Source organism: Gouania willdenowi, chromosome 22 (assembly GCF_900634775.1).
Source record: "Gouania willdenowi chromosome 22, fGouWil2.1, whole genome shotgun sequence".
Classification (NCBI taxonomy): Eukaryota; Metazoa; Chordata; class Actinopteri; order Blenniiformes; family Gobiesocidae; genus Gouania; species Gouania willdenowi.
Genome location: NC_041065.1, coordinates 24,935,305 through 24,949,941, shown reverse-complemented (window position 1 = coordinate 24,949,941; position 14,637 = coordinate 24,935,305). Strand labels below are relative to the sequence as shown.

General features: G+C 36.3%; 1 protein-coding gene across 1 annotated transcript; it reads left to right on the top strand.

Moving 5' to 3' along the window:
* The first annotated feature begins 1,119 nt into the window (after positions 1–1,119).
* Positions 1,120–12,932, top strand: dlst (dihydrolipoamide S-succinyltransferase). Its single transcript, XM_028438070.1, has 15 exons — positions 1,120–1,276; positions 4,360–4,393; positions 4,487–4,523; positions 5,348–5,409; positions 5,504–5,578; positions 5,657–5,712; positions 5,911–6,019; positions 6,602–6,763; positions 6,919–7,004; positions 7,102–7,199; positions 8,975–9,105; positions 9,474–9,547; positions 9,631–9,714; positions 9,823–9,990; positions 12,249–12,932. Exons 1-15 carry the CDS (start codon positions 1,214–1,216, stop codon positions 12,381–12,383), a joined length of 1,374 nt encoding a protein of 457 aa, XP_028293871.1. The 5' UTR covers positions 1,120–1,213; the 3' UTR covers positions 12,384–12,932.
* The last annotated feature ends 1,705 nt before the right edge of the window (positions 12,933–14,637 follow it).

The following is a 14,637-nucleotide window of genomic DNA, read 5'->3' as shown; positions in this document are numbered from 1 at the left end:
CTTTCTCCTGGAGGCCAAAATGGATGGTCTAAAGGGCCAGATTTGGCCCCCAGGCCTTGAGTTTGACACACGTGGTTTAGATCTATGCAAGAACATGAAGATGGTGCTTATACGTCAGTGGTTCCCAATCTTTTTTATCCATCATAAATACCCTCTCCATAATTTCATATACGTTTTCATTTGTGGAACAACGGGCTATCTTAAAGTCCAAAATGTGTCTCAAAACATTGGTTCGCCAAGGCTTAATCTATAAATGATAAAAACAATGAGTGTAATTTAGTTAAACTACATCTTTTATGCAACGACTTCAATAATAAGTAAATACAGTTTCCTTTGTAAACAATGTAGCTAGTTATCGTCTCCTATTGTCAGAAGTGTGATAAAAATGGCCTCTACAGCATAAAATATTCACCTTTCAATGAATTACAAAAATTACATTTTATTGAGCAACTTTACAGTTGGTTTGTGGTGAATTTGTCACAAAAAATTGCTTGAAAATGAACTAGGAACATTTCCTGATTTATTTTTATTTTTTAATTAGATCCTGTACTCCTAGAGGTACACGTACCACTGTTTGGGAACAACTATCAAAAAAAGATACAACAGTAATAAGCTTTTTCACACTCTTGGAAATCAATTGGCTATTGATATGTTTCCATGGCCTAACGTTTCCGTATCAATAGACACTTCGATAATGGCCATACGTTTTTATACAGTTTAGTTATAAGCGTTTTTAAAAAACTCAGACACTTTAGTTTCTAAAACTACACAAGTCAAAAAACGAACAAAAAACTAACAACAATAAAGGTAAATACAGAAAATACATAATCATAAGTTTGGGAGAGGAGGTAGGAAGCACAGCTTGTTGACGTTTATATCCCTCTCGACCTATGACCCTGCATGTCGCGCATGCGCAGTTCGAGTTATAGAGGCTCATAGGAGAGCGGGTTTCTACCATCAATTTCATTTTAAAATCTGTTACTTATAAGCTGCTGTGACGATGACTGTATGGACCTAAAGAAAATGGATTATTTATTTTCTTGTATGATTTGAGAAAATCCAGACCTCATCAAAAGTGAAGACCAACCCCCCCCCCCCCCTGTCGACTCTGTGCATTTGGTTCGGTCCCTTTCCTCAGCTCGCGCTCCTAGCTTAGCTCGTCGGTGTCACCGGAGAGATTTCCTTCCGCTGTCAGGCTGCTGTCACAGCCACCATGTTATCCCATTCCCGGTGTCTCACCAGGAATTTCAGCCGCTCCCTCTCTGTCATTCGCCAGGTAGGCAACACGCGGATAGAAGGATACTGATGCCACAAACAGCGTGGGTTTATTTCGGTGTTTCATTGCAGCCTCTCCCACTCAGCTCCATTACGGCTAACGTTAGCATTGTAGTTAGCTAGGCCGAGGGCAGGCCGTAACATTGGAAACCAAGGACAGTCTGACACTTCTCCATTAGCACACTCACAAACACTTAAACTAAAGAGTTGAACCAAATGACCGAGTGTGTGGTTTTGTTAGTTGAACATGTGCTGTTTGTCCCAAACACGGAGCGCCTGTATGAAGTTATCAGTTAGAATTGGCAATTAGGATATCTCTCAAGTGCATGCTAAGCTAACCTTAAGGGTGGGCTCACTGCGGCTAGCTGTCATCATGTTGAGGTCACATTATGGACCACCAGTAAAGGAAAATGTTATCGTTAATTCACACAGTTTGACATTTTGTCTTCGTGCATAAGCACCTTATCCATTGGTCAATAATTGCTGCTTCTTTGCAAGAATGGAAGCTTTACTGGAGTTGCTTGGATAAAAATACCCACATTCTTTACTGGAGGTCTCGTGCTTTTCCCACTGCAACAGAGGCGTCAAACCAGTGTGGTTCAGAGGTCACAGCAACTGTTTGATTTCCAGAGGCCTGGGGCTCCTAAATTATGCACTTTTAAAAACTTAAACAAATAATTTTACTCTTTAAAGTGCACATGACATCATCTGTTTATTGATCAAATATTAACCCACAGACTTATATTAAACTACAACACCTGACAGTTCTAGATCATCAGTGACCTTTGTTTTAAAAGTGATGGAATTATTTGCAACAAAATTGCACAATGCTTTTAATTGTACCACAATAGGTGCATTTTATAGTCTGTATGATATGTGTATTGGAAATATTAAGCCATTTTGTTGTATTGTAGTATTTACAATTTTATACAGAGTAATTTAAATCCACTGTATGTAACATAAGAAACAGGTTTATCATTTTATGCATCACCATAAAAATAGATATTTTGGCCCGGCAGCATTTTTGATAATGTAAAATCTATGATCGAAAGTATGGGTGCCATGATACAATATTTTCAATTCCAATACGACACAGATGTTGCGGCCTTGGCTGATACAGATAACAAGATAATGTCAACAGAGATCAAACAAACTTTTTTTTTTTTAACTTATTTTGAGGTGTGGGATGTTATAAAAGGTTTGATCAAGTGATGTTACTTAAACAGAGAACAATATTAGTCGGCAACAGTAGTTCTGAGAAAAACGGGCCCATTTATGATTAACCAATGGGTTACATACATTTTAACCCTAAAAGCAAGAGTATTCTAAAATTGAATCGAATACAATTATAGAAATTAGAAGACCCTGAAAAATAACCTAAAAAAATTAAATAAATACAATTTTTCTTCTTTTTTTTGTTGCTAAAATCAGACTGATGTCTATCAATATCGGATTGGATAGATATAATAGAATACAGAATAATCATGAAATAATGTTTATACAGTATAGTGTATACACATGCACAACATATACACTTGTGCATGTATTTTGGCTACATATTTGTATGATACTGTTGAATATTACACAATGTTTTCAAAACTTTTTGTAGTTGTCACCAGTGTTAATTTCCTTGATCCAATATTTTCGTCACAAATATATTTTTGCAGATGAAAACTAAAAAAGAAGTCGTTGATTGAGACTTGTATTATTCATACAGGCAATTAGTCTGGAAGCGCTCGTTTGAGTTCTGGTGGCAGAGCGGGGCGGGACAAACACGCGCAGAGTAACCAATCAGACAATGATCGTGACAAGCGTTGATCTTTTTCCCTACACGTAGCCAGCAGATGAGAACGGCGTGTAGTACAGTACAGACTTAAGGTTTTAAAGCCTCTTCTTGTTGTGGTTTCAACAATATATCCAGGTCTTTTAAAACCGAGCCGAGCGCAGCTGCGAAGGTCTTGTTCGTGTCGGCCGCCATGTTTGTTTTGATACTGCTTTGCGCAGGGGATATGACGTTTTTCCTGTTCTGCTCTCATTGGCTCGACCTGTCACTACCTAATCTTTTCACAGAGTGCATCCTTTCAGATCCTTTCAACGCATGCGCAAAACTCGTCTACATCTGCTCGGCCTATTTTACGGCAGTTTGTGTACTATTTAAGTGGTTTAAACGCTGCTATTTAAAGAATTAGAAATTTATGTTTTGAGTAAATTCTGATTTATTTTGGTTTTTGTTTGATTTTTGAGTTTATGATCTTTGACATTTTCACTATTTGTTTTGCATAAATTGAGTCCCAAATTAATACTTATTGCACATTTTTGTTTGCATTATTATGGGAGAAAGATTACATTTCAAGCTTGACAGTCTGTTTGTGTCATTCATTACTGCTTTTGTATGGAAATGAAGACAAAAATAAAGTAAATGTTGTGTTTTATATATTACTTATACACACACAAACTACACTAGGTTTAGTTTGTTTCCTATACCAGCAGTGAAAAATTGTCCAGTAAATCTGTTGTCGATTTAGTCGATTAAAATTGCTTGGTATTTTAGTAGACTAAAATAAGACTAAAATTAAAACAAATAGGATGACTAAATCTTGGCTAAAACTAAAAATAATTTTAGTCTTAAGACGAAAACAAAATTAAAATGTCTTGTCAAAATTAACACTGGTTGTGACATGTTTTTTTGGTTTTTTAAATCATTAAATCCACTGATATTTTGCTACAATGGGGTTTTAGTTTTTTGTCCTACAATTCAAACTAACTGTCTGCTAGCTGTGGTGGATTTGGGCCGCAGGATATATTTTTGACACTCACTCACAGTTCTTTCACCTGTTACTGAGTTATCGAACAAGTCATAGGTCAGGGTTTACTGAGCTCATGTAACTTCTGACTGACTTACTGCTGTCACTTCCCTGCCTTCAAATGCCATTTGTGTACATTGCAGACAGCTGACTATTGAAACCTAACCAAATGTAATGATCCACTCACTTTTTCCTGATACAACTGTAGAAATTTTACAGCTCCAGAATGTTGCAACGTTGATTTGATCCCTCATGGCTTTTCTTTTTTTTTTTTTATCAGGGTAATAATGCATTAGCTCGTCGGGCCACAGCAGGTATGTGTGTTAGTGTTTCCTGTTCAAATGTGGTCATAAGTATTTCTTTGCTGTAATTAATTATTTATTGTGTGTACTGTTCACTCCTGACAGCGTTATCGCCTAGCCTGTCTGTTTCTCCCAACAATGTGTAAGTACACACTAAGTTAATGCTCATCCTTTTTAAGACTTAATAAGCTTTATATATGAAGGTTTCATTCATTCAGACAACTTTTTCTTTAGGAAATGTACTTTTTTTGAAATTTAAGTTGATTACTTCAAAGCGATCAGCAGACAGCGCTGAGGAAGAATGACAGTTGGCAGTGGAAAGATGTCAAAAGATCAAAGTAAATTTCCTGAAAAAAAGGTTGTCTGAATAAATGAAACCTTCCCATATTATTCAAAAAACAAGACAAAATGAACTTTCTGGAATTAATAAGCTAATTATTAAGCTTTCTATCTGCAGATTTGAGGTTACATAAGTATGTGCCATTATTTACCGTAATTAGTTGGCTGCACCAAAAGGAGAATTCTTGGCTGAAACTAAAAACCGAAAATGAAAAAACCAACGGCGAAACACAGACATGATCATTATTATGCAAATTATTTGTACCATTGCATTTATGGCGTTGACTGTACTAACCTCACTAAAAATAAAGCATTGCAATTGCTTGAATTATTATTAATGCTTCAAAGAATAAATAATTTAAAATATATAAATATATTTATTGCGCCCTGACATTCCAACAATGCACAATAATATTAAATAACATATGAAGAAAAATGTTTAACTTGACCCCACTTATGTATCCATTAAATAATAATGTACAGGCCTATTACTGACTGGGCTGCTGAGTCATATTAAATATGTTCTCTCATAAAAAGCTGAATGTAGTAGCTATAGTTTAATATGAATGAATCATGTATCCTTCCTTAGACACCAGCCAAAACCTTTTCCATCCCTTTTCTCATCAGAAAATACGACCCCCGCTCCAGTGTCTTCCAAATTCAGTACTTCAGGACATCTGTCGTCTACAGTACGTTGCAGCGCTTGTATTTTAACTCGCTGAATTTGAAAAGCAAATCAGTGTTTGTAATGTTTTTCTCTCTGGACATGTTTTTGTCCTCCAGGAAATGAAGTCGTCACAGTCAAGACTCCTGCATTTGCAGAGTCTGTCACAGAGGGCGACGTCAGGTGGGAAAAAGGTAAGGCTGTATTTAACAACTGCCTTCTAGTTTCTTCTAATGCAAATTGTGATGTTCATAAAAAGTTATTATTTGCAGCGGTTGGCGACACGGTGTCCGAGGATGAGGTGGTGTGTGAAATTGAGACTGACAAGGTAAAGCTGTTTAAATCTGAAAAGAATGAATTCCCCCATTCTTAACCAATGCTAAATATGGTAACTTACATTTGAAAAATTGCCATTTAATAAGTTTATGATCACTCTGTTTTGAATAATGGTGCAATAACAATGTTAAATGTAATTCCTGCTGTCCCTTCCCTCAACTTATGAATGTTGTTTACTTCTCTCTGTCAGACATCCGTGCAGGTTCCTGCTCCAGCTGCTGGAGTGATCGAAGAGCTTTTGGTCCCAGATGGTGGAAAAGTTGAGGGAGGAACTCCTCTTTTCAAACTCAGAAAAGGAGGTTCGTACAATCTCAGTGGCTTAAAAATAGAAAAACATCCACTGAAACCTAGGGCTGCTCGATTATAGAAAAAGTAATATTCATGATTATTCTATTCATAATTGAAATCATGATTATTTGTTAGCCAAAATGCTATTTATTTTTTGTATAAAACAATGTAAAATATATTCTTTAAACATAAATAAAATCCTTCAAACACTAAAATCAAGTCACTTTAGCACAAAACAAAACACTTCTTCCACGTCATGTCTTTGCTCTAGATCTTCATCATCAAACCCAAAGTGTTCCCATATAAGAGAATTTGACTTGCTTTGCTTGTTTACCAAACATTTTTGCTGCATTTCTCATGCCATGTTTGAAGACCACTAGCAACAACTTTATTCATGTTTGACCTGCAGGCTAGCATTAGTTTTAGCTTTGAGAGGGGCGGGGCTTAGTAGCTTGCATACACATGCATTCAACAACTCATATTAGTATTCATAATATTTTTTCTCATATATATATATATTTTTTTTATTATTATTATTGTTGTTTGTAATTGAAACTTGAGTTGCCTTCATTGGTTGTTTTTGTTGTTTTCAGCTGGTGCTCCCAAAGCTGAAGCAGCTCCCACAGCCGAGGCCCCAACCGCTGCAGCTCCACCACCTTCTGCTGCTCCTCCTCCAGCTTCAACTGTGGGCCCCATTCCCACCACCATGCCCGCTGTGCCACCTGTGCCAGCACATGCTATGGACTCCAAACCAGGTTAGCTGTCCTCAGACAGACGGCGTGCGTCATATGAGAGCCGTGTTTGGTATTTCTGACCTCTCCACTTTGTGATTAATCATTGTTTGGTGTTTGATGTTCTTGTAAACCTTAATGTGGGGGAAAACCTAACTTTTTTCCTGTTCATCTGTAAGTTTCAGCCATAAAACCCACTGCTGCCCCAGCTGCACCAACAGCCCCAGCAGAGGGAGGGGTAAAAGGAGCCAGAACGGAGAGCAGGGTACATTAAGAAGAAAAAAAAATGTCTCACAGATGTGAAGCAGTGCAGAACACACACTGAATAAGAGTTACTAACAGGGTTTTTATGTGTGATTCAGGTTAAGATGAACCGCATGAGACTGAGAATTGCCCAGAGACTGAAGGAAGCCCAAAACACCTGCGCTATGCTGACTACGTTTAATGAGGTTGACATGAGGTAGGAAATTCAGAATTAGCTGACATGCATAACTAAGTGCTGAATGCCATTTATGAGCATAAAGGTGATATTTTGCACTTTTTTTTTTTTATGAAGTTAAAGACGCTGTGGCCAAACTTCTGACTGGTTGTAAATGTAGTGGAGTTCTGTTTCTACGCGTTGTGTTTACGGACTGCATGCGTCAGTGTTACAAGCCGTAAACAAAATGTGCACAAATGGTTATGGATTAGAATTTGCTCGATAGGAAAAGCTTTTTGAAACCCGATATCCTCTTAAACAGTGGAATGTAAATATTTGGTGATAATTCCATCCAAAACAAAAGATAAGATTTGTTAAAACAGGTTTTATTAATTTACAAGGAAATGTTGTCTGCACTCGCCCCCATGTGCTGGAGAGGACACTTTGAGGATTCCTTTTGCCCGCAAATGCGTGGTGTCTGGTTTCAGCTATTCAGGGTTTTCTGGCGTCCTAATCGGATTGACATCGATGGTTTAGAAGGAAGACATCCCGGGCTAGGGCTCATCTGGAGCCGAAGGACCTCGTCCGCACAGGAGGCGGGAGCATCTGCAGGGGCCCGCAGAGACCTGTGCTCTGAGTGGATGAGTAGCCTCAACCGATATGGGCTTTTATGACAGCCCAATAAGATTTACAGCCTCTAGAAAGTGAAGATTTTTATCGCTTCTTCTCTCCTTTCTCGGAGAGTCTGTGTCTTGGGAGGGGCTAATCATATTAGCGGAGAAACCCTAGAGCTTCAACAGGGTTAGAGACAGGAAAACAAACAATTAAAAAAAGGAAAGATACAAGAGTGAAACAAGCAATAGTGAAGCAATAAGCAGGTCACTCTAAATAGTTTCCTTCATCGCGGTTTGTTGCAGCATTCTTTTGTAGGTATGAAAAAGTATGTATTTGTCTCCTGAAATGTGGAGCATGTGACCAGTACCTAAAATACTGTATAGTTGTAGTATTTAAGAGTTCTTGGCAGTTTTCATCTGTCAGTGGAAACTGCAACTAATTGTGTTGAGGAACTTTTATGCACTGTTCATGAATCAGTCATTTGTGGTCAAGCCTGAACATCTGTTTGAAACCACATTTCCTTCAAGAACATTGTTCACCCACTTTTAGTTTTCAGGCAGATATGAATCAGAATGATTTGGCCAACATTTCTCTCTCTGTTATATTGTTATTTTAGTTGTTTTATCTTTGACGTTGTTCCATTGCCTGATTTTGATATGTTGTTATATTCTTGCAACTATTTATATCTATGGAAGAGGATTAGGGTTAATGGGAAAAAAACAAAAAAACAACAACTAGCCATTAGTAGAAGAAGAAAAAAAAAAATTCACAGTTGTTGAACACTTTTTTTTATAAATTCTATGGTTATCTTTTTTGTCCATTTTCTTTTTTTTTGTCTTAATCTTGTGTTTTTGTCATGATTTTTTTTTTATTTTTTTGTCTTAATTTTATTTATTTTGGCCTAACTTTTTTTTTTTCTTTTTTTGTAAAATCACGACTAAAAAATATAAAATTGTCTTAATCTTTGTTTTGTCTTGATTTTTTTTGTAGTCTAAATTTTTTTTTTTTTACAGTCCTGTTTTTTTTACTTTATTTTGTTTGTTTTTGTCATTTTATATTATATTAAATAGCAATGGATATAAAAAAAAAACACACAAAAAAAGATAAGCATATGATTTAAGTTTTTATTTTATTTTTTGTCTCCAGTGGCCCTAATCCTCTTCCGTATCTATCTGACCTTTGTTTTCTCTTTTTTAATGTAGCAACATCACAGAGATGAGGAAGTTGTACAAAGACGCCTTCCTAAAAAAACACAACATCAAGTTGGGTTTCATGTCTGCGTTTGTGAAGGCTGCTGCATACGCTCTGTCGGACCAGCCTGCTGTCAATGCTGGTATGCACCGAAAGTCACAGACTGACTAAACTTACTTTGTGGTGGCGGTTGAAGTTCCTTTGCATGTCTGCTATTATTTCTTTTCAGTATCATTTCCAAACCTCAAAACAAATTCTCACTTACCTCCAGCTCTTAGACCACCCTGACCTATTTAGATAGACCACTGTGAGACACAAGGCTAATTTCTGTGTATTATGAACAACCACAAGCAAGTATGTGGGTTTTAGCTTTTTATTCTTGCCATTATTAGCTACATACAAGGTGGAAACACCAACAAAAAAAAAACACCCACACACACTTGGTGAAAGCATAAAACTAATCTTCATGTTATACTACAAAATATACAAAATTTTTTTGTGTGTTTTTAGTAATTGACGATACAACCAAAGAGATTGTGTACAGAGACTATGTTGACATTAGTGTGGCTGTGGCAACACCAAAGGTAAGACAAGTCGATAATGTTGCATTAATAAGACTTAAATACACAAACAAGCTGAAAAGTCCATCTTGTGCATCTCTTTCTAGGGTCTGGTGGTTCCTGTTATCCGAAACGTAGAAGGAATGAACTTTACTGATATTGAGAAGGCCATTAATTTGTTGGGGGAGAAGGTAATGCCACTGGTTCTGCATTTTTAATTATCTTATAATTTGCTGGTAGTTACATTGTCATTGTTTTTGCTGTGTTTAGTAACAAAAGTTCTAAATTGACGTCCCTAGGCCCGTAAAAATGAGCTGGCAGTGGAGGACATGGATGGTGGAACCTTCACCATTAGCAATGGAGGCGTGTTTGGCTCCATGTTTGGGACACCAATCATCAACCCACCGCAGTCTGCTATTTTAGGCATGCACGGCATCTTTGATCGGCCGGTCGCAATTAGTGGCAAGGTACGTCAATGTCTGTAATTGTAACAATTTCTGGGAGAAATGGTGGATTTTTTTTGGAAAAATTCCAAGTGTGCCAAATCTTTAGTTCATGACTATATGAAGATTTCTAATGAAATGCCGGAAAACTAAACCTAAACAGGTTTTTAAGCATTTAAAATAATGACTATTTTAAAAGCACTGAACTTTTGGTTATCTTTCCTTTTTCTCCTTCTGATTGTCTTCCTCCATTTAAAAAAAAAAAAAAAAAAAACAGAAATGGCTCCTTAGAATTTTTGGAACTCACAATAATTATTTCTGACAGTTTCTGTTAAAAATGTTTTAATATTTAAGTCATATGTATACGTATTTAGACTAGAATGGAGCTTTAAGAAGTTTAATGAATAATAGGGATGCACCAAAATGAAAATTCATGGTTGAAGCTGAAAATGGAAAAACCAAGGCCGAAATGATTACGCTAATTATTAGTCCCATTGCATTTATGGCTTCAAAGAATACATCAATTAAAAATATGAAAATATTTATTTAGCAATGCACTATATATATATATATGTATATTTTTTTTTTTTTAAAGAAAATGTTTAACTTGACCGCACTTGTACATTAAATTATATTGTACAGGCCTATAACTGAGAGTCAAATTCAATATGTGCTCTCATTAAAACACAAAGTGCTTTGAAGTTATTGATGAAAATCAGCTTCTTTGCTTTATTTATTATCCAAGCAGTGTGTGCTGGTTTAATCCCATCCATGTAATGAGCTTTAGTGCTCAGACGTGTCCACGGACACAACATCCTGTTACGGTGAGATGTGTTTTGGCCGAGAATCAAAAATACGCTTTTGGGCTATTTTCAGCCAAAGATCACTAGGGCTGGGTATTATTGACCAAAACTCTTTCAATATACTGTATCTTCTCAAAGTGGCGATACAATAGTCCCTCGCTGTATCGCGGTTCACCTTTCTGTGTTTCGCACATTTTTTTTACAGTACAATTTTGGATTTATTTATTTATTTATTTTACAGTGTATGAACGCGCTTTGTGTTCTGCGTCCTGATTGGCTATTGTTGCGTTCATCCACCAGTGACACGTCCAACTCTGTCAGTTTCACTGTCTGCTAAAGCGAGGCGCTGCGCTCCTTTTTCTCTTCTCATGAACATAAACCACCAGTGAAAAAAGCTGGTGTGATTAGCGGCTAATGCTATCCTAGCTCAGTGCTACAGAGAGAACTTTTACCTGCTACTAGCACCTCCTCGCTGATTCTCCTCCACGCCAAATCCTTCCTAGTCCGGTCCCGGTTATAAAGGCTGTGTCATACAGCTTCAGGTGGGCACACACAGCTTCTACTCCATGGTTGAATGGGTGAACAGACCGGTGTCTGTGTTGACGTGACGTCATCGTCATCGTCAACAAAGACACTCAAAGCGCTCTGCATTAATATCTGATCACTAGCAGTGTGACTCTGTTCCATGTTTGAAAACAGGTTTATATTTTAAAATCTACAAAGGTTTGAACTTTGAGAGTGTTTAAACAAGAGAGAAATGTTCATTCCTGTCTGAGAAAAGTGTATAAAGTGTGTGATGAGGGGTTTTACAGCCTTAAAACATGTATAATAATTGTAAAAAATAAAGCTGACAACTTCGCAGATTTTGTCTATTGCGGGTTATTTTTAGAACCTAACCCCGCGATAAACGAGGGACTACTGTATACGATTTAAATCTCGATAATTTTAATTCAAATAAAGTCTGACCAGAAAGACAATTGAGTTAAATTTGTTGATGCAACAAACAATTGCACAAAATGTGCACTTTGGGCTTTTTGTCCTATAAAGGACGGCATGTTTGAGTGAAACTGCTTTTTATTCTGTTCTGAGAAGTAATGAAAGCACTAACTCCTAAAACAAGTGTTTTAAAACAGAATAAGCTGTAAAAAAAATATATATATATATAAATATATATATATATAGAGAGAGAGGTGATATTGTAATTTTCTATATTGCTGAAAAAAAATTTCATATATTTTGAATCTCGATATATCGCCCAGCCCTATTGTCCACCATAGTTTACCCTCCAACATATTGTTAATAGTGGGGAAAAGGAAGCTGATGGATTTATTTAGCAATCAAGGGATGGGGTTAAAATAATACGTTATGAAGAATTACAATTTCAAACTAAAAAATAATCAAACATCACTATAAATAAAGTTATTTTCCTTCATCTGCTTTGTTTGTTTGTGTTTATTAATGTTTGTTTCCTTCCTGTAGGTGGAGATCCGTCCCATGATGTATGTTGCACTGACATACGACCATCGTCTGATTGATGGCAGAGAGGCCGTGACTTTCCTTCGTAGGATCAAGTCTGTGGTGGAGGACCCCAGGGTGCTGCTCCTCGACATGTGAATGCCCCTGAGCTCCACCAACCAAAAGAACCACCCAACGCACACAGTGGCCGTACTTGCCTGATGAAATTTAACACCAGTTGATGTATGTTGTACTGGTTTAAAAAGTGAGAAAATGAGCAGCTGGATTATACGATGGACTTGGGTGCAGCTGTCAGTGATTAACGGTTCGGTGCTGTTGAAATGTCGGGGTCTTGGTTTCTTCTGCTGGTCTCTAGATCAAAAAAATGGATATTATCTTTCAACATTTGTCGTTTTCTACATACAAACGAAAATTTTTCCACTTGTTGTGAGATAAATGGCAAAACCGCACCAAAATGTCATTGTGTAATTAGTAACTTTATTCTTTTGTCTGTGAAATGAACAAAAACCACATATTGGGTTAAAAACCAAGCAGCACTATGTTTGGAAAAATCCAAATTAAAAAAAAAAAAACCTTGAGTTTTACTGCCATATGTTTCACAAATGATGAGGAAAATCTCCTTTTGCTATGTAAGAAAGACTATTTAAGAGAAGTTTTAAAAAATAAAAGCTGCATTACTCAACTGTAGTACGTGCGTGAATATGATTCTTACTCTGATTGTTTCTTTTGTTCTAAAGCAAAAATTGTGATGGGTTTATAATTAGAGGGTAACTCATCATCCTGTGCAGCTGTTTTCACATCTAATATCAGAGTCCTGGTCGCTCTCATTTAGGGGTGTCCCGTTCCGATATTGATATCAGATATTGGTCTGATATCAGCCAGAAAACAAATGCATCTAAAATCGATATATATATTGTTTTTTGGATTTATTTTTTCAATATCTTCTATTTTATTTTTTCAATCATAGAATATTCTTATTCTAAAAGGTTAATTATATGTAATCCATTGGTTTATAATTCCTTTTTTTTTTTAATCAAGACTTTTCTACCATTCCACACTACAAAAAGAGTCATCAAAGTATGTATGATTCATGTTGATACCGGATCGGTATCGGTCAATACTCAAGGCGGCAGTATTTGTATTGTATCGAAAGGAAAAAAGTTGTATCGGGACATCCCTACTCTCAATATTTAGAGTTTGTTTATTCTTGTAATACGTGCAACCACAACCTCTCTTTACTGCCAAAGACTAAAGAAAATAAAATTTAAGAAGCTTCTTTACAAACTCAACTTTAACTAATTTTGTTCAAAGTCACACCCTATGTTTCAGACTTGTTTCAACTTCCTAATTTTCTTTTTGAGTTTTTTGGGAAGTGCTTTTTCATCGTGTAGTGTTTCATTTTCCTTCAGCATTATTAGTCATCCTGTAGTCATCTTTTCTAGTTTTTAATTTGCTATAAACCGCCTTGTTTTAGGACAGATTGACACATGTACGATCTATTTGCACAAAATCAAGATTCTTGGGCGTTCGCTATTCACTTTACTTGGTTTCAATGTTTTTTGGGCTGTGCAGTTTGTGTTACACCCCATCTCTAGTTTTGGGAATATTTTTTCAAACCCCAGCAGCCATCATGCCTTATTGCAATTTTTATTATAATTTTTTTCCAGTGCATTTAACATTGTTTTAATCCTGATGTGTTACAAAGGGCACACAAATCTTAAAAGTGAGATAAAATCATGTCAATTTTACAAAAATAAAATAGAAAACTTGACATCTGTTTTAGTCTGGAACAGTGTTGGATCAGAACGGATCTAAATAAACATGAAAGTGGTCTGACCTTGTATTCATAGGCTACATTTGCTGTGTCAGCATACTATAAGCACTTTAAAAAAAAAAAAAAAAAAAATTGTACACTGACATCTTCTCGCTAACTTTTCCAAAGATTTTCACTGAATTCGTGTTGAACGTGATATGTGACTTATTTACCACCTCTTGGATGACACAATACTGCATCTAATGCCATATATTCCCTTACTTTTGCATATTTGTCCATCTTGCAAGAACAAGCTTCTTTTGGGGGGTAAGAAACCCTTTGAAAAAACAGCTACTAATTCATCAGAAGAAGACCTTTGAGGGTATATAAAAATATATGGGTCATTTTATTGCCTGATTATCAACGTTACTCTACAATAGTTAAATGGTGAATGGCCACAATTCTAATAAATGTACGTGCAACTAAACCAGCAAAAGTCCATCATTTCATTCTGTAAATGTTTCTTCATGAGCATGAATGACAAATTAAAACCTTGAAAATGATATCAAATACATTCACAAATTTCCCACATACTGTATGCTTTGCATTTCCCTTTAGTTTCCATTGTTGTATTGTGAC